Raw genomic sequence first — 22,664 nt, 5'->3', positions numbered from 1 at the left:
TATACAGCGAAAAGTGCTATAAAAATGCACTGTTTCGATGACACTGGCAGGGAAGGGGTAAACATTAGTGGGCTATCAATGGGTTGTGTGTCCTAGGGAGTGATTCTAACTGGGGGGGTGGGACTGCCTGGGTGAGGAGACCGATCGTTGTTCATATTTAGTATGAACAACAGATATGTCTCCTCTCCCCTGACAGCACGGAGATCTGTCTGTTTACATTGACATATCTCTGTTCTGTCTCTGTGTAGAGCGATTGTGGGTGTCCGTGGTCATCGCGACCGCCGTACATGCACATCAGCTCCGGCATCGCGTAGCGGTTTCATGCACGCTCTTTCTAGTTGTCAAAAGATGAACCAATGTACAGCTACGTCGGTTCGCCCAGGGGAGCCAACTTGCCGCAATACAACAACGGTGGCTGGTCGTAAAGGAGTTAAAGAAAACCTGTATTTATTTTGGCATGTCTCTTATTGTTCATATTTATATAACCATCCCAGAAAGACTTCAGACAGTTTTAAATTGTAGTTATTCTTGGTGCCTTTATGTTTTTTGTTTTTTAATTTCTTGACTGGCTATGCATATACATAATCCAACTGACTTTTTCTACCAAATACCTACTGAACAGTACAATCATTTATTGACATTTAAGCAACAGGTTATTTAGTTAATAACTGTGTAATAAAAGCTAAACTCCCCTCAAAGTGGTTGTAAATGTAAAAGGTTTTTGTTTTACCTTCATGCATTCTCTGCATTAGGGTAAAAAATACCTTTTAATAGTAACTCCACACCTGAGCTAGATCTCGATCCAGTACTGTGCGTGTCTGCAGCAGCCCTGCCATGCACTGCACTGGATCGAATGAGGGCTTAGGTAAGTAAAAAAAAAAAAAAAAAAGAGGGTGTGTGAGGGTGATGCTGATTCCTTAATATTTTTTATTTTTTTTTACTTAATGCAAGGAATACATTAAGGTGACAAATGTTTAGGCTTTATAACCACTTGAAGCACTCTGTCAGTCTCATCCCTGTAACTACAAAAGAGCTTTTTGTCTTGAATAACAACTTAATGGCTGGATCACTACATGAAAATAAAAGCAAGAAAGCCTAAAAACTTAATCTAATGCAGCCATATCATCTAATAAATGGTAATCTACAATATAATAAATTTGCTTTCAGGTTTAATACTGCTTTAAAGAGGAAGTAAACTCTCCCACTCTGATAATGCTTTTAATTTAGTCCATTATAATAAGTAATTATCAAACTATAGCCACTGTAATCCATCTCAAATTGCATATCACCATATTTATCGGTGTAGAACACGCACGCCAAGTTTAGGCGGGAATTTTAAAGAAAAAAACTTTTAGGATGGAAGTTTAAGGGAAAAAAAACTTGCATTGCAGCCGTGTCAGTCATTTGCAGCCTTCCATTGCAGCCGTGTCAGTCATTTGCAGCCTTCCATTGCAGCCGTGTCAGTCATTTGCAGCCTTCCATTGCAGCCGTGTCAGTTATGTGCAGCCTTCCGTTTAGCCTTGCCAGTTATTTGCAGCCTTGTCACAGTGTCTTTGCCCACTTGCCTGTTTCCAGGCCTAAGGTATCGCCATCTTATCTGTTTTCTGAGTTCACAGTTGAGTGTATTTCAGCCCTTACATCGATCACTTCCTGTACTGTTAACCAAGCCTCCTTCTCAATCCAACGTTTCTATGGCAACCCTGCTTCCCTGTTCATAGCTGACTTGTTTTATTTCATAGTATTTACTTGTGCTGATTATCTAGTGTTTGCCTGTGTGAGTCCTGCAGCTGATAAGACTGCAGTAATGCTGTCCCATGCCCTGCTTTACACTGCATGTAATGTCACATGGTGTGTAGGAGGAAGCTCTGAGTGATTATGGAGCCTCCTGGGAATTCAGTGTTGTGTGCCGTAAGTCCTGATAACAGATAGATAAGCACATAGAGAGTGTGCCGTAAATCATGGGTGATCTGGGCATGCTCAGTGACGTCATTTTAAAGAACAAAAAAGGATTACAAAAATACTAAGCAAGTAAGGAGATATCTGCAAGTAGTGTTCATTACAACCACTTTAAACTGCTGTTTTTACATGCAGCGCCTTTAATACCCAAATCTGATCTGATAGGTTGTATTCACTGTTGAGTCAACAAATTTTCACAAAGCTTAGTATTCTGTTGTTTGATCCTTAGAGACCAGTACTTTGTTGCGTGTCTCTGAAGAGTTGCTGGTTGTAAAGTATATGTACCTTGTTTCAACTTCAGCATTACATCTTCACTATCTTAGAACAAAAGCATTTGTATTTATAGACAGTTTTTAACCTCTTTTCTGCTTTTCTTAGCCCACACTGGGGAGCGTTTAGCATTTAGAAGTGCTTGCTAAATTACTGGGTGGTAATTATGAGTAAGCAAAGGTATAACCTTTTATTTATCAGGTATTTTTAAAAAGTTTAAGTGGGTGTAAGCAGCCAAAGATGGTAATCTAAGTCTAGATTTAGTTTGCTTTGCAAAACTTCTATTTAAATTGACGTTCCTAGGTGAGACGTTAAATTAAAATTTAAGAAAAAAAGTTGGTTCTTACTGTAAGATCATGTTTAGACTTGCTTGAGAAGATCGCTGCACCCCTGTATCAGAAAAATGTAAAAACAGTCCATAAATGCAAAACAATCCAATGAAGAAATGATCCTTGATGAGTGAAAGTAAAGGAATCCGTCACCAGGAAAACTATTTATTTTAAAAATGGCTACAATTACTTTCATAGAAAATATAAAAGGCATTTGTTAACAAATGTTTTTATTATGTTTTGTATGAAGGTAATTGTAGCCATCTTTTAAAATAAATTGTTTTTATGTCATAATGGGCTTCACTATGGGAGTTCCCCCTTTTTTTTTTTATATCATTGTCCGTCTCCCTTATACGATCTGTGATCCATATGATGTTTACCCACCTGGATAAGCTTGCCACTGCCTGTTTGACCATTATAATTTATTGGACCTCTGGTAAGAAGCCAGTGTATGAGGGTGCTGCTGGTGAAATATCCCTTTACTTTCACTCTGCATGGATCATTCCTTCATTGGATTGTTTTGCAATCATTTTTGAATTTTTGTGTTGCATTATTAACCACTTAACAACCGCCCCATAGCCGAATGATGGCTACAGGGCGGTTTCTTAACTCTGGGAGGCCGTTATATGACGTCCTCTCAGAATTCCTCTCTCGCGTGCGCTATCACGGTAAACGGCCGCTCATCGCAGCCATTTACCACGTGATCGCTCTGTCAAATGATGGAGTGATCACTTGTAAACAAACCGGCGTCATGTTATCGATCGGTACAGCAGAGGGGGAAGAGATCGGTGTCAGCAGCGCTGTGGGCTGCATCTGCACTGCTCACAGTGCTGCGCACCGATTTTAACCCCTCAATTCCCTGCCAATACTCTGTAATACCCGCCAATACTCTGCCGTACCCGCCAATACTCTGCCGTACAATACCAGCCAATACTCTGCAATACCCTGCCAATAATCTGCAATACTTTGCCTTACCCAGAGATACCCAGTCATTGACATCTTCCCCACCCCCGCCGCCCTCCGGTGCTTCTTCCGACTCGCCAGTACGATCAAAGCCAGGATCTTTTTTTATTTTATTTCAGGCTTCCCAGCCTAGAGGTGAGGTGTGGGGTCTTATTGACCCCATATCTCACTGTAAAGAGGACCTGTCATGCCATATTCCCATTACAAGGGATGTTTACATTCCTTGTAATAGGAATAAAAGTGATCAAAAAATTTATTTTTGGGGAAAAAAATGTCAAACTAAAATAAATAAAGTAAAATGAACAATAAAAAAAAAAACACACATGTGAAGTATCGCTGCAAACGTTAGAGCGAGAGCAATAATTTTTGCCCTAGACCTCCTCTGTAACTCAAAACATGTAACCAGTAAAAAAATTGAAAGCGTCGCCTATGGGGATTTTTAAGTAGCGACGTTTGGCGCCATTCCACGAGTATGTGCAATTTTGAAGAGTGACATGTTGGGTATCTATTTACTCAGCATAACTTCATCTTTCACATTATGCAAAATTTGGGCTAACTTTACTGTTTTGTTCTTTTTTTAAGCATAAAACAGTTTTTTTCCCCCCAAAAAAACGCGTAAAAAAATTGCTGCGCAAATACCGTGCAAGATAAAAAAGTTGCAACGGCCACCATTGTATTCTCCAGGGTGTTTGCTAAAAAAAATATATATAATGTTTTGAGGTTCTATGTAATGTTCTAGCAAATAAATTATGATTTTTACATGTAGGAGAGAAATGTCAGAATTGTCCTGGGTGCTCCAGAACGCCTGATGGTGCTCCCTGCATGTTGGGCCTCTGTATGTGGCCATGCTGTGTAAAAGTCTCACACATGTGGTATTGCCATACTCTGGAGTAATAGCAGAATGTGTTTTGGGGTGTAATTTGTGGTATGCATATGCTCTGTGTGAGAAATAAACTGATAATATGACAATTTTGTGAAAAAAAAAAAGTAAAAAAAATCTTGATTTTGCAAAGAATTGTGGGAAAAAATTACAACTTCAAAAAACTCATCATGCCTCTTACTAAATACCTTGGAATGTCTTATTTACAAAAAGGGGTAATTTGGGGGGTATTTGTACTTTTATATTATATTAGGGTCTCAAGAATTGAAATAGGCCGTCAGTACTTCAGGTGTGATCAATTTTCAGATATTGGCACCACAGCTTGTGGACTCTATAACTTTCACAAAGACCAAATAATATCCACCAATTTGTACTTATTTTTACCAAATATATGTAGTGGTATAAATTTTGGCCAAAATTTATGAAGAAAAATTACTAATCTGCTAAATTTTATAACAAAAACAAAGAAAAAATTTTTTTTTTCTTTTATAGCACAAAAAATAAAAAACCCAGTAGTGATTAAATACCACCAAAAGAAAGCTCTATTTGTGTGAAAAAAGGACAAAAATTTTATGTGGGTACAGTGTTGCATGACTGAGTAATTGTCATTCAAAATGTGAGCGCACCGAAAGCTGAAAATTGGTCTGGTTATTAAGGGTGTTTAAGTGCTCAGTGGTCAAGTGGTTAAGATTCAGTTTTATTTTGCACATGGACACCTTTTCATTTTGAATGTTAGATATTGTTACACTGGAGGAGGATTTTTTCCCCCTTTTATAATTTACTAACTGGTATCAGTTTGCTAAGTGGCTGCTATTTTTTCTTATTTACACCAAGTACAGATTTTATATTTTTTTTTACTATATACACATATATTATCTCACAAAGGTGAGTACACTCCTCATATTTTTGTAAATATTATATTATACCTTTTCATGTGACAACACTGAAGACATTATACTTTGCTACAAAGTAGTGAGTGTAGTTTGTAGAACAGTGTAATTTTTCTGTCCCCTCAAAACACAGCCATTAAAGGGGTTGTAAAGATTAAAATGCTTTAACCTATTACCACCACTCTCTGTTTCATAATGATTTCTAATAATCTGATTTCCTCCAAAAATATTTTATTATCTGTTAAATTTGTATGTAATAACCGTTGTCCTGCTATCCTCCAGCGATTGTTTCCTCTACTTCCGGGTTTGCGGTGCACATGCATTAAAGTGACGTCACGGCAACCACGGAACTACATTTCCCATTGTGCTTAGCGGCACCGTGCATGTGCAGTGCCCTTTATGTATATTTCATCCAACATTCTCGTTCACATGCATAGACACGCCCACTAACCCCCAGCCCCTGTCTCTCTGTGATACCTAGAGCGCGTCTCCATGCAGGGCTGTAGTCCTGGGGAGGGCGAGCACGATCACTCACCACCAAGCAAAACGGCTCAAATGACGGTGACAAGCTCCATGAAGACCAACAGGAAGTGAGGATTTCAAACAAGGATTAGTGACATTTAGACGAGAAATCGAAGGAATAGCTAAGTAAACTAGCACTGCATTAGCTTAAAGGAAGCTTTTTAGCAAATAACAAATTTATCTTTACAACCCCTTTTACTTTTTGCCGACTGGCTCACGCATATTTACTGCGGCAGAATGGCTCTCGTGGTCAAATTACCATATGGATATGTCCCTCCCTTTAGCGGCTGCCAGAGGGCGCGCACTGCATGGCGGGGGACCCGATGCATGGCAGGCACGATCACGTGCACAAGAGCCAGCATGGTCATCCCTCTGCTGTCAGGAGAGAGAGAAGACGTATCGTTTGTAGGAACAATAGTATGTTTCCTCCCCTAGTCAGTCCCATCCCTATTCAGTTAGAACAAACTGAGGTAACACACATTTAACCCCTTGATTGCCCCCTAATGTTAACCCCTTCACTGCCAGTGACATTTACACAGTAATCAGTGCATTTTTATAGCAATGATCGCTGTATAAATAACAATGGTCCTAAAAATGTGTCAAACTTGTCCAATCTGTCGCAATGTAGCAATACTGCTAAAAATCGCAGGTCGCTGGCATTACTAGTAAAAAAAAATAATAATAATAAAAATGCCATAAAGCTTTCCCATAGTTTGTAGACATTATAACTTTTGTACAAACCAATCAATATATGCTTATTGCGATTTATTTTTACCAAAAATATGTAGAAGAATATATATTGGTCTAAACTGATGAATAATTTTTTTTTTTTTTTCTGTTTAAATTTGGGGGATATTTATTATAGCAAAAAATAAAAAATATTGTTTTTTTTTTCCCCCAAAGTTTTCACTCTTTTTGTGTTTATAGTGCAAATAATAAAAAAAATGCAGAGGTGTTCAAATACCACCAAAACAAAGCTCTATTTTTGGGGAAAAAAGGGCGCAATTCAGTTAAAGTGAGTCAGTGCCAAATTGTTAAGTGCTCTACTCTGGAAGGGGGTAAAATCTTCTGAGGCTGAAGTGGTTAATGACTAAACCGCTGGCAACAAAAGTGAGTACACCCCCTCGGTGAAAATTTCCAAATTGGACCCAAAGTGTCAATATTTTTTGTGGCCACCATTATTTTCCAACACTGCCTTAACCCTCTTGGGCATATAGTTCACCAGAGCTTCACAGATTGCCACTGGAGTCCTCTTCCATGGTGACAGCTCGGAGCTGGTGGATGTTAGAGACCTTGCAATCCTCCACCTTCCGTTTGAGGGTGCCTCACAGATGCTCAATAGGGTTTAGGTCTGGAGACATGCTTGGCCAGCCTATCACCTTTACCCTCCGCTTCTTTAGCAAGGCAGTAGGTCATCTTGGAAAATATGTTTGGGGTAATTATCATGTTGGAATACTGTCCTGTGACCCAGTTTCTGAGGGGAGGGGGATCATGCTGTGCTTCAGTATGTTACAGTACATATTGGCATTCATGGTTCCTTCAATAAACTGTAGCTCCCAGTACCGGCAGCACTCATGCAGCCCCAGACCATGACACTTCGACCACCATGCTTGCCTGTAGGCAAAGATACACTTGTCTTTGTACTCTTCACCTGTTTGCCACCACACTCGCTTGACACCATTGAACCAAATAAGTTTATCTTGGTCTCATCAGACCACAGGATATGGTTCCAGTAATCCATGTCCTTAATCTGCTTGTCTTCAGCAAACTTCTGGCTTTCTAGTGCATCGTCTTTAGAAGAGGCTTCCTTCTGGGATAACAGCCATGCAGACCAATTTGATGCAGTGTGCAACAAATGGTTGGAGCACTGACAGGCTGACACCCCACCCCTTCAACCTCTGCAGAAGTGCTGGCAGCACTCATACATTTATTTCCCAAAGACAACCTCTGGATATGAAGCTGAGCATGTGCACTCAATTTCTTTGGTCGACCATGGCAAGGCCTGTTCTGAGTGGAACCTGTCCTGTTAAACCACTGTATGGTCTTGGCCACCATGCTGCAGCTCAGTTTCAGGGTCTTCACGATCTTCTTCTAGTCTAGGCCATCTTTATGTAGAGCAACAATTCTTTTCTTTCAGATTCTCAGAGTTCTTTGCCATGAAGTGTTATGTTGAACTTCCAGTGACCAGTATGAGGGAGTGAGAGTGTTCACACCAAATTTAACACACCTGCTCCCCATTCACACCTGAGACCTTGTAATGCCGCGTACACACGATCAAACAATCGGGTGGAAAAGTCCGGCAAACTCAAGTCCACCGGGCAATCCCCCCCCCGTGTGTAGCCTCCGGCAGACTTTTTTTTACCTGAAAGTACGCCACCGCCATCTTCTGTTCTTCTCTTCAGTTGTTGCCTTGTCGCTCTCTCTGCTCACAATGACGGGGACCGGGCGCGCGGCGACTTATATAGGGACATCATCGGATGATGTCCCCGCCCAGTATGATGTCACAGTCCCAGAGGACGCTGGGACTGTGACATCATACTGGGCGGGGACATCATCCGGTGATGTCCCTATATAAGTTGCCGCACGCCCGGTCCCCGTCATTGTGAGCAGAGAGAGCGACGAGGCAACGTCTGAAGAGAAGAAGAGGTACAGGTGAATGGGTAGGGGTACATTGTACCCCATACTCATTCACATAAAGTGGGGGGCCGGTATCCGGGTGCCCCCTTATTAAAGGGGGCTCCCAGATTCCGATAAGCCCCCCGCCCACAGACCCGACAACCAACGGCCAGGGTTGCCGGGAAGAGGCCCTTGTCCTCATCAACATAGGGACAAGGTGCTTTGGGGTGGGGTGTCCGCGCGGCCGCCCCTTCCCCAAGGCACCCCCCCATGTTGAGGGCACGCGGCCTGGTACGGCTCGGAGGGGGGCGCTCGCTCGTCCCCCCTTTCCTGGCTGGCCGGTTAGCGTGCTCGGACAAGGGTCTGATGTGGACCTGGGGGGGCCCCCACGCCAATTTTTTTAGACGTTGGGGTTCCCCTTTAAGTCCATACCAGGTGACAGGGCCAGTGACGCCTCCCTCGCTGGCCCCGGCTACCTGGAGACGCGCTCAAAATGAGCGGACTTTCCTCCGCGTGTGTGGGCGAGTTCGTTCATTTCAAAAGTATGGCGGATAGTCCAGCGGACTTTGTACGCCGTATTAGTCCATTGAAAAAGTGCCGTGTGTGGGCAAATAGCCCGTTCGGAAAGTCCGGCGGACAGTCGGCTACGTTTGTACGCGGCATAACACTAACAAGTCACGTGACACCTTGGAGGAAAAAACGCTAATTGGGCCCAATTTGTACATTTTCCCTTAGGGGATTATTTTTTCTTGCCAGCGGTTTAGACATTAATGGCTGTGTATTGAGTTTTTTTTTGAGGGGACAGCAATTGTATACTGTTATACAAGCTGTACACTCACCATACATTGTGGCAAAGTATAATTTCTTCAATGTTGTCACATGAAAAGATCTAATAAAATACTTTAAAAATGTTAGGGGTGTATTCACCTTTGTGAGCTACTGTATATTCATAGGAGCGCAGTATAAGTTTACTGCACAAGTTGTTGCAGAAGTTGACGAATGTGATCAACTGTTAGTGATAAAAGTGGGGTGATAAATCCAACATGTTTCGCCAATGTCAGCTTCTTCAGTGTAAATTAATTATCACACCGCTTTTTACCATTGGTAGGTGTACTTTTCCAAAAGAAGGACAATCCAAATGATCCTTTAAATATTCAGCAAACATAAAGAGGAATGCACACCAAGTAGATTCATGTACTGGCCGCAAGAGAGGACAAACAGATCTGTTGCCACTGCCAGATTATTCTTGGGCTTCTACTGAGGGAGCCTCCGTTTGAGATAAAAACACTGGATAAGTTTGATTGAATATTTAAATATGGATCTTTTCGATTTTCCTCCTTTTAGATAAGTTCGTCTATCGATGGTGAACAGCAGTGTGATAATGTACCCTGAAGAAGCTGAATTTATTATAACCCCACCTTTATTACTAACCGTTGATCACATTCGTTAACTAATGTAACAACTGTGCTCCTATGTATATATGTGTATATACCGTATTTATTGGCGTATAACACACAGCCCAAGTTTAGGAGGGAAGATTAAGGAAAACAAAAACTTACATTTAAATGCCCATCAATGCAGCCTTATCAATGTGCATCTGCAGCCTTGTCAGTGTCATTTGCAGCCTTGTCAGTGTCATTTGCAGCCTTGTCATTGTCATTTGCAGCCTTGTCAGTGTCATTTTCAGCTTTGCTATTTAAAAATGGCGCCGCTGAGATACAGAGCCAGATGTCCTGCTTTCGGCCACCTTCAGCCATTCTCGGGCGGCTTTCGGCCGCCAATAATGTCGGGAAGCTGCCGAGAACGGCCGAAAGCTATCGAGAATGGCCGAAGGGGACCGAAAGCTGCCCACAGGCTCACAATCGGTGGGGGATCGGTGCATAACATGCACCCACGATTTCCCCCTGATTTTAAGGGGAAAAAAGTGCGTGTTATACGCCGATAAATAAGGTATATCTTTTTGCTACATCTATATTTTTAAACTAACAAAATTAATGATTATGAATTTTAATATGTGTTTCCAAAACTGTGTTATTGGCACCTTAAAAATCCGAGCTCCTGATGGGAGCATTATTTCTTGTGTCTTACATCTTATCTTGGTGTGTATTCTTGTCTACTTTATGGTATGGATAACAAGCTGCAAATGCATCCAAATTGCAGAGTGTGGAAATCCAATGTATTTACAAATTTGTACAAGTTTCTTATTAAAATAATAAAAACTGGTTATAATTGTAACTATTTTGCTGACTTATTAGGTTGCCCACTGAGTAACCTTTGTACGTTCTTGGCACAGGACTTGAGCTCAACAGTTACTTTTAGAAGCTAACTTACTGACAACTTGCACTGTTTTTTTCTGCTTTTGTTATTTATTGTTCTCCATTATTTTGTTCATAATAACAATTTATTCCAATTTTATGTAGATTGTGACACATAGAAGAACTTGTTTGTATTAAACAAGAAAAACAACACTGTAGTCATTTCAAGTTCAAAAGAAAATATCTTATAAATTCAACACATTTTTCTTATCTACTGCCATGAAAGTAGCTTCTGAAAACAGACTGTACCATATCCGGATCATTGCGAAATGGCACATGCTGTGCAGTGTTTATGAATATACCATCATGCAGCAGACTTTACTCTTTAAAATGAAACTGCAGTTATGTTGCTTTTAATTTCCTGTAGTGCTGATGTACTTTACAAGCTTTTTACATGGCTTTGGCTGTGTGGTAGTTATTGTAATAGTCGCTACGTTTTTGTTCAGCTATTTGGGTGATCTTTTCATTTTCAGTGGGATATGATTTTTTTTTTTTTTTGTTATTTTCACAGGATAAAAAGTGGATCCTCAATCATGAAGATGTGACACTAGGAGAATTACTGGGAAAAGTAAGTAAAGAGGGTGGATAGCGATAAAATGCTTTCTCTTTCCTTTTAATAGAACATAAGCAAAATGTATACAATATACAAAAGATATAAACTGATGCAAACTCATTCAATGTCTTACCACTAAACAGAATATTTGTAACAAAACAGTCATATAAACTTATTGTTGCATAATGAATGAATTACTTGCCAGATATCCAGATTTTACTTTTCAGTGTTTGCCCATCTTTGCCAAGGGTTCCAAAAAGCCATGCCTCTTCTCCTAATCCCCTTTCTCTGCCTGAGTTGGATACTGATTTGCCTACCCAAGACAAGGCAGACACAGAAGGATATGACAAGGACATTGAGGCAGTTTTGGAGGACAATTTTCTTTCCCGTATTTTTCTACCCCTGTCACCCTTTTCTTCTTTAAAATCAACAAAAGGGCAGTCAGATTTTCAAAATGCTTTGAACCATCTTTTGTCCCAGGGAGTAGTTTTGCCAGTAGTCCCATAACATGTGCCAAAAGGATTTTTCTCAAACCTGTTAATGATGCTAAAGCCCAGCTGGGGTATTTGTCCCATTTGGACTTAAAACACCTCCTAATATACTGTACCTTCATGTTCAAAAATTTTACATGGCATCCTCAGGGTTGGTAATTGCCCCAAGATGTTTATCTATATATTCCTATTTATCCATCTCATCAGCTCTTTCTACAATCACGTCCAGTTTGTCACACTGGCTTTTGGCCTATTTCCTGCTCCCAGAGTATTTATAAGGTTAATCGTGGCCTTTTCTGAACTCAGGGTACACAGGTCATAGGTTATCTAGATGACCTTATCCTGAAGGACACACCTCTTCTAGCTGTCAGCAAAGGTCCACAGGTCAATTCAAATGCTCTTATGTTTTCTGTTGGGTTTTCTCTCCTGCCTACTTTTTGAATATTTTACTTGGGTCTGGTCTTGGACATATCCACAGCAAAGGTTTTTTTCCTTCCAGAAAATAAAATTCCTTTTTTCAGGGCCTTTGCTTGAGAATTGAGGTCAAATAGAACCCCACAATTCTCCGTAAGATTTTTAGGCCTTGTGGTTGTACCAGTTGCCCAATTTCATTCAAGACTTTCCCAACATGACATCTTGTCAACCTTCAACACACAAGCCTTTTATCAATTAAAACAAGGCTTTCTCTGACTGGCTGCGGTGAAGATTGTGGCATTATTTGGCCTTCCAAAGGAAGCCTTGTATTCATAAAGATGAATAATTCATGAGAATACAAGGCTACCTGTGAATGGTTGGGAAGCACTCAACCTGCAGCTACAACTGCTCCAGCAGCAAATAAAAGGGAAAGACCAGAACACATGCCTGTGTAGCTGATGCTACATACAATTTATATTGCACTTACAGCAGCTGCACCAATTAGTAAAGGAAATTGTTTGGGCCAGCTTTGCCCAATCTATGTAAAGTGAAATGTAAGCCTAGAGTTTGGCTTAAAGTGCCATCAAGGTTCAGATTTTGGCCTTGGCCATTCTTTTTTAGAGGACCCTCCCATTTTCTTTTTTGGTAAGGGACTTTGTGTAAGGGGTTACTTTCCACATATTTGGTCGCCCTTGATCCCATTGGACCCTAGTTTTATATTGTCTGTTTAGTAAACTGCTCATTTTAAACCCATTAGAGGTTTTATTTTGTTGCTTATGTACAAGGCTGTCTTTTGCTAGCCTTTACTTAAAGCGGTAGTAAACGGAATTAAAAAAAAGAAACCGGTCAAAAAAAAAAAAAAATATATATATATATATATATATATATATATATATATATATATATATATATATATATATATACATATATATATACACTCAAAAATATTCTAATGCTGCTCCCCTAAAAAAAGAGAATACAATAGTACACTTCTCGATTCAGAATATAAGTAACACACAGGGGATGCTAGTTAACAAGAATATTAATCACCAACGTGAACAGTAACCTTCTTATTAATCAATTTTGCTACTTATGGTATGTATTAATTATGTGCAAATAGTCATAGTGCATTCGCCATCATGAATACAACACAACAAATTAAACAAAAAACACATTCATGTGATAACACCCCAGTGGCAGCATTTGCTGCAATTTGCAATAACTAAAATATTAAAGTCCTTGCAATTTGAACTATATCAGAAAAGTTCTTCTATAACTGTGATGTGATTAGTCCACACAAAATGATGACAAATCTCTTGTGTAAAAAAAATGTGGCCTCAGCTTTTTACGTGATCCTTCACCAAAGCCTTGATCATCCACACCAAATAAGTGATGGTATATGGTTCAGCTTACCAGATTTTATTGACCAATTTACTGAAAAAGTAAGTCAATGATCGCTTCTGCAGGATTGTGCCTGCTCACATGCCTTTTGACCTTTAATAAAAATTCAGCCTTCCTCCACAGACAAGTACAGTAGGTACAGTATATAAAAAACAGATGGAGAGCCTCCATAGCGTAATACAGTTTTATTAAAAAAATTTAAAATAATATACAGCCAAATGGCTCCTTACTTGAAAAAGTGCCTTTCTCCCGGCACTGGGGCTGCTGGCATTAATCTTGAGTGATACTGAAGGTATCCACGCTGTCTACTACAGATGGCGTGCGTTCCACACACTCGTGTTGTTAGCCAGAACGAACGGATGTCCTGCGTGACCTTGCACTGCATCTGACGTACGTTTCGTTAGAATAACGTCTTCAGGGGGGCATAGCACATTATGACAGACTTCCCTAAAAACAAACCCCTCCAGCAGTGCGCTGTTACTGCTGAAGGCACTTCCATCTTCACTTAGTCGTACTTTCTAAATGGCCAAGCCGCGATGACAGCACTACCATGTGGGAATCACCGTTTACGGCACAGGTATGCCATTCCTTCGGAGTGCATGACACGGTGAAGTCACCGGCTACATCGAAAGTAAATGTCTTTTAAACGATGCACGTTTTTGAGATATTTACTGTACCTATAGGTGAGCCTTCCCTCACTCTGATCACTACCTTATTAGTTTCACTCTCTCCCTCTCCTCCACCTCCTCTCCCTCCAGCCGCCTAATGGTTACCAGTAGAAACCTACGCTATCTCAACCCTTCTCTTCTCTACTCTGCTATTGACCACCTCTGACAAAATCGCACACCTGTCGTGCACCAACCTAGCCACTGCTTTCTACAACACTTCATTTCTAGCCGCATTGGACACACTGGCCCCCCTCACTACACACAGAATTAGGCCCTGTCCCCTTCATCCTTGGAAAACATTTGACACTAGACACTAGTCATGGACATCGCTGGACAGAGAACCTCAGGTAAGTATGGGGCTGCTGCACACTGAAGGCTTTTTATCTTGGTGCATGGAATCCATTAAAAACCTTCTGTCTTTACAACACCTTTAAGCTGGCCATACACTATGCTTACAATTTGTATCAAATCAGGCAGACTCTTTCACTATATGGTTGATGGTGTATGGCTAACTGCACAGTTAAGCAGCACTGATGCTGATTTTCTGTTTAACCAGTTACGGACCGCCCGCCGTCGTTATACGTCAGTACTTTGAAGAGGAATATCGTTGTTATAGCAGCAGCTAGCTGCCATAACCCTGGTATCCTCTTCTTCAGCAGGCGGTCCGCTTCATCGCTCCGGTGCCCTCCGCCACTTACCAGAGCCGTCGGTAGCAGCGGAGACGATTGGGTCCTCTCCCTAGCCTGACATGGAGACGAATGAGTGGAAGATGGCTCCCACCTATCTGCATATCATTGCAGGGCAGAAGTGACGTCAAAACATCACTTCTGCCCATAGCTCTTAAAGGGCCTTTTTTTTTTATTGCATTTTAGTGTAAATATGAGATCTGAGGTCTTTTTGTTTTTGTCTGTCATGTTTTTCCTATTACCAGAGATGCTTACATTCCTTGTAATAGGAATATTATTATTATTATTATTATTCAGGATTTATATAGCGCCAACAGTTTGCGCAGCGCTTTACAATATGAGGGCAGACAGTACACTTACAATACAAATCAATACAGGAGGGATCAGAGGGCCCTGCTCGTTAGAGCTTACAATCTAGAAATAAAAATTACATTTTTTTTTTATAGTAGTAATAGTAAAAATAAAAGGTAAAATAAATAAGATATTTTTTTTTTTTTTTTTTTTTTTTAAACGTGCCCCATCCTGCCAAGCTCGCTTGCAGAAGCGAACGCATACGTGATTAGTGCCCACGTATGAAAACGGTGCTCAAACCAAACGTGAGGTATCGCCAAGATCGGTAGAGCGAGAGCAATAATTCTAGCTTTAGACCTCCTCTAAAAAATTCTACAGGTTGCCTGCTTTGAGTTATAAACGTCGCCTATGGATTTTTTTAAGGGCAAAAGTTTGTCGCCATTCCACGTGCAGGTGCCATTTTGAAGTGTGACATGTTGACTGTCAATTTACTCAGCGTAACATCTTTCACAATATATAAAAAAAAATTGGGCAAACTTTACTGTTGTCTCATTTTCAGACCGGACCATTTTGCTGGTCAAAGACCAGACCACTTTTTGCGATTCGGCACTGCGTCGCTTTAACTGACAATTGCGCGGTCGTGTGACGTGGCTCCCAAACAAAATTGACGTCCTTTTTTTCCCCACAAATAGAGCTTTCTTTTGATGGTATTTGATCACCCCTGCGGTTTTTATTTTTTGCGCTATAAACAAAAATAGAGCGACAATTTTGAAAAAAACGCATTATTTTTTACTTTTTGTTATAATAAATATCCCCCAAAAATATATAAACAAAACATTTTTTTCCCTCAGTTTAGGCCGATACGTATTCTTCTACATATTTTTGGTAAAAAAAATCTCAATAATTATTATTATAAAAAATTATTGATTGGTTTGCGCAAAAGTTATAGCGTTTACAAAATAGGGATAGTTTTATAGCATTTTTATTAATAATTTTTTTTTTTTTTTTTTTTTTTTACTAGTAATGGCGGCGATCAGCGATTTTTATTGTGACTGCGACATTGTGGGGGACCCATCGGACATTTTTGACACATTTTTGGGACCATTGTCATTTATACAGTAATCACTGCTATATAAATGCAGTGATTCCTGTGTAAATGACACTGACAGTGTAGGGGTTAAGTGTTCCTAGAGGTGTGTAACTAACTGTGGGGGGGTTGGGCTTTCATTTAGTGAACACTGATCTCTGCTCCAATCACATGGAGCAGAGATCAGCGTCACTAGTTGCTAGGCAGAATGGAGAAATTCTGTTTACACAGCATTTCCTCCATTCAGCCGTCCCGTGAGACGATCGTGGGTCCCGCGACCGGACTCACGGGGGTCGCGACCAGCGCGGGAGCGCGCCGCCGGCGGCGCGCTCCCGATGGCAGGGCGGCATTGAAGATTGGACGTACATGTACGCCAATATGCCTGCCCGTGCCATTCTGTCGACGTACATCGTCGTGCGCTGGTCGGGAAGTGGTTAAAAAAAAAAAGTGCACTTGTAAGACTGCTGCGCAAATACGGTGTGACAGAAAGTATTGCAACAACTGCCATTTTATTCTCTAGGTCATTAGAAAAAATATATATATAATGTTCGGGGGTGGTTAGTAATTTTTTAGCAAAAAAAAAAAAAAAAACTAATCTCAAAGAGGCTTGGTCCTTAAAGCGGGAGTCCACCGGGACTCCGCGTTTTTTTTTTTTTTTAAAAGCCAGCAGCTACAAATACTGCAGCTGCTGACTTTTAAAATAGTGACACTTACCTGTCCAGCGCGCCCGCGATGTCGGCACCCGAAGCCGATCGCTAGGTCGTCTGTCGGGTCCTGCCGCCGCCATCTTGGGTATGGGAATCAGGAAATGGAGCCTTTCGGCTTAATTTCCCGGTTCCCTACTGCGCATGCGCGAGCCGTGCGGCGCAATCCGGACGGTCCCCGCTGCCTGTGGGAACTGTGTGTTTCCCAGCAGGCAGCGGAGCACTTGCGCAAAGGGGCGGGCAGTTGCGGAAAGGGGCGTAATCTACGCCCCTTTCCGCAGACAGCTATCCCGGAAGTGGGTGCAGTTACCTGGATTATCCAGGTAACTGCACCCCCCTCCCCCCTGAAAGGTGCCAATTGTGGCGCCGGAGGGGGGGGGATTCCGATGAGCGGAGGTCCATTTTAGGGTGGACCTCCGCTTTTATTAAGTGGTTAATGAGCAAAGGAAAATTTTTGAAATAGGGACATGGTAAGCTGCTGGAAATGTCCAAAAAAATCTTAATTCTGTAAATGCCCAGGTAATGTTTATTCTTTAAATCCATTCTTCTTGATTGCCTATCCATAGAGGTTAAAGAGTCCAGTATGTGATCTTTACTAATATCACCCATTTTAATTTGCTATAGGGCAATTTTGGTGAAGTTTACAAAGGAACCTTAAAAGATAAAACACCAGTTGCTGTGAAAACGTGTAAGGAAGATCTTCCTCAGGAGCTAAAAATAAAATTCTTATCTGAAGCCAGGTGAGTTCAGTTTAGTCTGTAGTAAACAAAAAAAAGGCCTTTGACATGCTTGAATTGTACAGCAATACACTGTGTTTTAACCACCTCAATACAGTGCACTTACACCCATTCCTGACCAGACCAATTTTCAGCTTTCAGCGCACTCACAGTTTGAATTACAATTACTCAGTCATCCAACACTGTACCCATATGAAACTTGCGTCCTTTTTTCCACACAAATAGAGCTTTCTTTTAGAGGTATTTAATCACTAGTGGGTTTTTTCTTTTTTGTGCTGTAAATAAAAAAAACTTATATTTTGTGAAAAAAATGCATTTTTCTTTGTTTCTGTCATATGTTGCTAATTAGTAATTTTTCTTCATAAATTTTGGCCAAAATTTATACTGCTACATATCTTTGGTAAAAATAACCCATATTAGTGTATATTATTTGGTCTTTGTGAAAGTTATAGAGTCTACAAACTATGGTGCCAATCACTGAAAATTGATCATCTGATCAGGCCTTCAGTATATCAAGTGTATCTCATTTCTTGAGACACTAACAAGTCAGGAAAGTACAAATACCCCCCAAATGACCCCTTTTAAAAAAGTTGACATTCCAAGGTATTAAGTAGCATGGTGTGTTTTTCTTAAGTTGTCATTTTTTCCCACAATTCCTTGCAAAATTAAGATTTTTTTTATTATAATTTTTTTACAAAATTGTCATATTATCAGGTTATTTCTCACACACAGCATATGCATATGACAAATTATACCGCAAAATACATTCTGCTACTCTTCCCATGTATGGCGATACCACATGTTTGAGACTTTTACACAGCCTGGCCACATACAGAGCAGTAGTACCTTCAGGCGTTCTACAAGCAAAAATGACACATCTCATTTCACAGCCACCTATTACACTTTTGAAGGCCCAGGACAATGGAATTGCCCACAAAATGACCCCATTTTGGAAAGAAAACACCCCAATTTATAATCTGTGAGGCATAATGAGTCTTTTAAACGGTTCATTTTTTTCCAGAAGTTTTTGGAAGATGTGTAAAAAAAAAAAACTGAAAACGCCTATTTTTTTTTTTTTTACACAAAGTTGTCAATTTATAAGATATTTCTAACACATAGCATGTATATAGCGTATATAGTATATGAGAAAAAAACAAAAAAAACTTTTCTTAGTTTCTGTTACAAAATTTTGTAAATAAGTAATTTTTCTGCTTCACTGATGTGCGCTGATGAGGCGGCACTGTTGAGGCACTAATATGCAGCACTAATGGGTAGGTGGCACTGATACCCTAGATGTCCCCCCCTTCCAAAATTGGTTGAGCCGCTTATTGGCTCTCCTATACTCACGCCCTATCAGCAGTGAATAGAGGAATGCCAATAACCTGATACTTCCTTTTTACACTGTGATCAGTTGAGATTGGACACAGCCGATCACATGGGAAACTAGTAGACTCTTTACTGTGATTGGATGCTGTGTGCTGCGCTGCACACCTCCGGGGCACGCACAGTGGCTTGTTCTGAAAGATGTCATGTGATGTCCTGTCAGGACAATGGGGCCCCTGCCCGGCCATCATTCTGCTTTAGGCTGTGCGTGTTAAATACCACCAAAATAAATCTTTATTTATAATGTAAATTGCATTAGCGTACAGTGTTGCCTGACCAAGAAGTTTCTAGGTAAATTAGCACAGTGCTACTGAACAGAAAATAATGTCCTGGTCATGAAGAGGCCAAAGCCCTCCGGAGGTCAAGTGGTTACATTTCTCTTTCGTTCATTGATGGACACAGCATCTTCATCTTGACCTTAGGGTTATATTACCCCTTTAGGAGAGGACTAGGCAGAACATCTTAAAAAAAAGCAAAACTGCACAGTACCGCCCAGGGGCCAGTCCTACTGGCTATAACCCCTCACACTGCATCCACTGCCTAGTGTAAGAGAAGGACCTGGCTCCCGGTGGGACCAGTGGTCTTGGGAATTTTTTTCTTTTTTCTGCATTTTTGATTCCTGTGATCTACAATCAACAGCCGTCAAGTGTGAGCAGACCTTAGCTATGCGCTGGTTTGGCCATGACATGACCCGTCTGATCCAGGGGCGGCCGGTGAGCTATATGCTCCGGGGCACACATATGACTGGGCTACTGCTGTCTGTGTCAGTGTGACGTGGCCGATAGCCACCCCATACTGCTCGGGCGATGGGTCTGTACGTGGAATGCGTCCAGCAGTCCCTACAGGAGGGGTAAGTATGATTCCACCTGTCTTGGCAGGATGGAGCAGCTGGGCATTCCCTTGGAGGTCGACTAGGGGGTCTCTTACTCTCCCTTTCTTCTCTCCCTGTCCCTTTCCTCCTCCCCATGCTATGGGCCACTGTGCGACTGAGCACATGGGGGTGTGGTGCACGTACCCGACTGGGGGTCCTCCCGGGGGGGGTGCTCTGGGTCCTGGCAGGGGGCTGCGTTGGGTTTTGGAGGTCCACTCGTCCCCTTCCCTGTTTTTGGGCCACGAGGGGGGGGGGTGTTTTGGTGTGTATGCCATGTGGGGGGGGGGGGGCGCCAGTTTTTTTCTTTTTAGACATTTTTTTGGAAGTCTAGTTGCCATTTTGTAGTAGCCTCAGCTTGTTTTTCCTCTAGCGCTGGGTGCTTGTTTCCTTCTAGAACAGCACACTTTTTACACAGAACACCTCGTGGCTGACACAGGGGAGAGCGGACAGCAGCAGCATACCACAGTACCTGGATCAGGGTGGTGAGTCTTGCGTGGGGCCCCTCAGTCTGTGGCAGCTAGGAGGGTGGACATTTTGTGTGACTTGCCTTAGGTCCCTAAGTAGTGACAGGCGAGTGTGGGTCAGCATGGTGTCAGAAGCTGGCGCTTCTTCCCCAGACATCCCTGTAATGGCAACCGGTTCCCCTGCACCTGCGATCCTGGAGACCTTTGTTGCCAGGGTGGAAGCGGCGTGTGGACGCAAGGGGGTTAAAAAAATGCCCTCCCCTGCCGTCTTCTGGGGAAAGCTCTGATTTGGAATCGGGCCTGCTGTGGCAGGCAGCCCCTGTTCTGACATGTCAGAGGATGCGGACCAGGACCGTTCAGACAGTGAGAGTGACCGTGTCTGGGTCAGCGCAGGAAAAATCGCTTATATGAGCACTTATCACAGTGGTGTCAGATACCCTAAAGATGGAGGAAACGGCGGGGGCATCTACAGAAGCGTCGGTCCCTTTTGGGTCCCACAGGCCGGCCCACATGGCTAAGGTGTTCCTTACCCAACTTATTTTGTATAAGTTTATTTACAAGAAGTGGGGAAAACTGCAGCAGGCTTTTTTCAGTGCTGAAACGCATGGCGGTGCGTTACCCATTTGAAGAGAGTTTCCTGAAGAAATGGACATCGCCTCCGATTGTTGACCCCCCCGGTATTCAGGTTAAATAAGGTAACCATAATTCCAGAGGGAGGGACCCTGCCGACAGGAGGTTCAAGGAGGTTGTCCGGTCCATGTTTATGGTGGTGGGGTGAGCATTGCGGCCAGTGTTAGCCACGGCCCTGGTGTCACAGACGCTTACTGAATGGGCTAAATTGTTGCACTATGAGGTGGAGAAGCAACAGGCTACCTCGGTCTTCATGGAGCTGGCAGACCAGTTGGTGCAGGGCCTTAAGTATGTCTGTGATGCGGCCTTAGATACGACCCCCTTGCTCTCTAGAGCCTCAGTATTAGCAGTAGTGCTACGTTGCCTGATTTGGCTGAAATGCTGGTCTGCGGACCAGGAATCTAAGAAAGCACTAGCGGACTTGCGCTTCCAGAGAGAGAGGCTATTTGGAGCTGTTTGTAGTCCCAAAGAAGCAAGGGGTCTGTCCGGTTCTGGATCTCAAGGCCCTCAACAGCTTTGGGAAAGTACAAAGGTTCAGGATGGAATCAGTTTACTCAGTGGTCGCTTCACTCCATCAGGGAGATTTTCTGGCATCCCTGGACATCGACGCATACTTGAATGTTCTCGTGTGCATCAAGCATCAGATGTTTCTGCGATTTGCGGTCGGGGACGAGCACTTCCAATTTGTAGCTCTCCCTTTTACCCTGGCGTCAGCACCGAGGGTCTTCACCAAGGTGCTAGCCCCAATTTTGGCTTTAAGCCAGCAAGGGATCGCAATCGTGGGTTACCTGGACGACCTCCTTCTGAGGGCAGCTTTCGTCTCAGAATTAAGGGAGGATGTGGTAATCCCCATGCAAACTTTTCGGGAGTTTGGTTGGGTACTGAACCTACAGAAGTCGGTGTTGGTGGCAACTCAACACCTGGAGTACCTGGGCTTGCTTCTGGACTCCTCAGAGGCTAGAGTCTTTCTCCCTTTGGACAAGCTGCAGACTCTTCAAGCTGCGGTGAAGTTGTTGGTGTCCCGCAGGTGGTCGTCTCTGCGTTTTTGCATGTGAGTCCTGGGTCTCATGGTAGCCATCATCAAGGCGGTACCATATGCTCAATTATATCGAGTCTTGCAATCCCTGGATTGTCAAATTTGGGTGAGCCAGATAGTCAGGGATTCCCTGCCCTGGTGGCTGAGGTTTCGGGCCCTTCAGTCGGGAAAGTCGTGCCTTCCTCTTTATTGGACGGTGATCACAACGGACACCAGCCTGACCTGTTAGGGGAGAGTTTGGGGCATACAGTCGGCCCAGGGTCGCTGGACCCAGGAAGAATCCCACTTGCCGATCAATGTGCTGGAACTTCGGGTGATCAGGCTGTGCCTCTCCACATGGTCAAAGAGGCTGCAGTGGCGTCCGGTCAGGATCCAGTCGGATAACGCCGTGGCGTATGTCAACCATCAAGGAGAAACAAGGAGCTCGGCTGCAGCACTGGAGGTCACTCACATCCTGCGGTGGGCAGAGCGGAGCGTGCCGCCTCTGTCAGCTGTGTACATTCCTGG

At 42.5% G+C, this 22,664-nt stretch overlaps 1 protein-coding gene across 4 annotated transcripts in view; it reads left to right on the top strand.

Annotated features, from left to right (window-relative positions):
* The window catches only part of FER (FER tyrosine kinase), a 491,045-nt gene that overhangs the window by 304,156 nt on the left and 164,225 nt on the right, over positions 1-22,664 (top strand). For all 4 annotated transcript variants that reach the window (XM_077462310.1, XM_077462308.1, XM_077462309.1 and 1 more), the window contains 2 exons: positions 11,253-11,309; positions 17,661-17,776. In XM_077462310.1, coding sequence (XP_077318436.1) covers positions 11,253-11,309; positions 17,661-17,776 — 173 coding nt within the window. The remainder of the gene's footprint in view (positions 1-11,252; positions 11,310-17,660; positions 17,777-22,664) is intronic.

The sequence above is a fragment of the Lithobates pipiens genome, unplaced genomic scaffold (assembly GCF_037356315.1).
Source record: "Lithobates pipiens isolate NorthernLeopardFrog02 unplaced genomic scaffold, aLitPip1_a1.2 Scaffold_3, whole genome shotgun sequence".
In the NCBI taxonomy this organism is placed as follows: Eukaryota; Metazoa; Chordata; class Amphibia; order Anura; family Ranidae; genus Lithobates; species Lithobates pipiens.
Note: the sequence above shows the minus strand (reverse complement) of the source record. Positions and strands in the feature narration are given on the sequence as shown.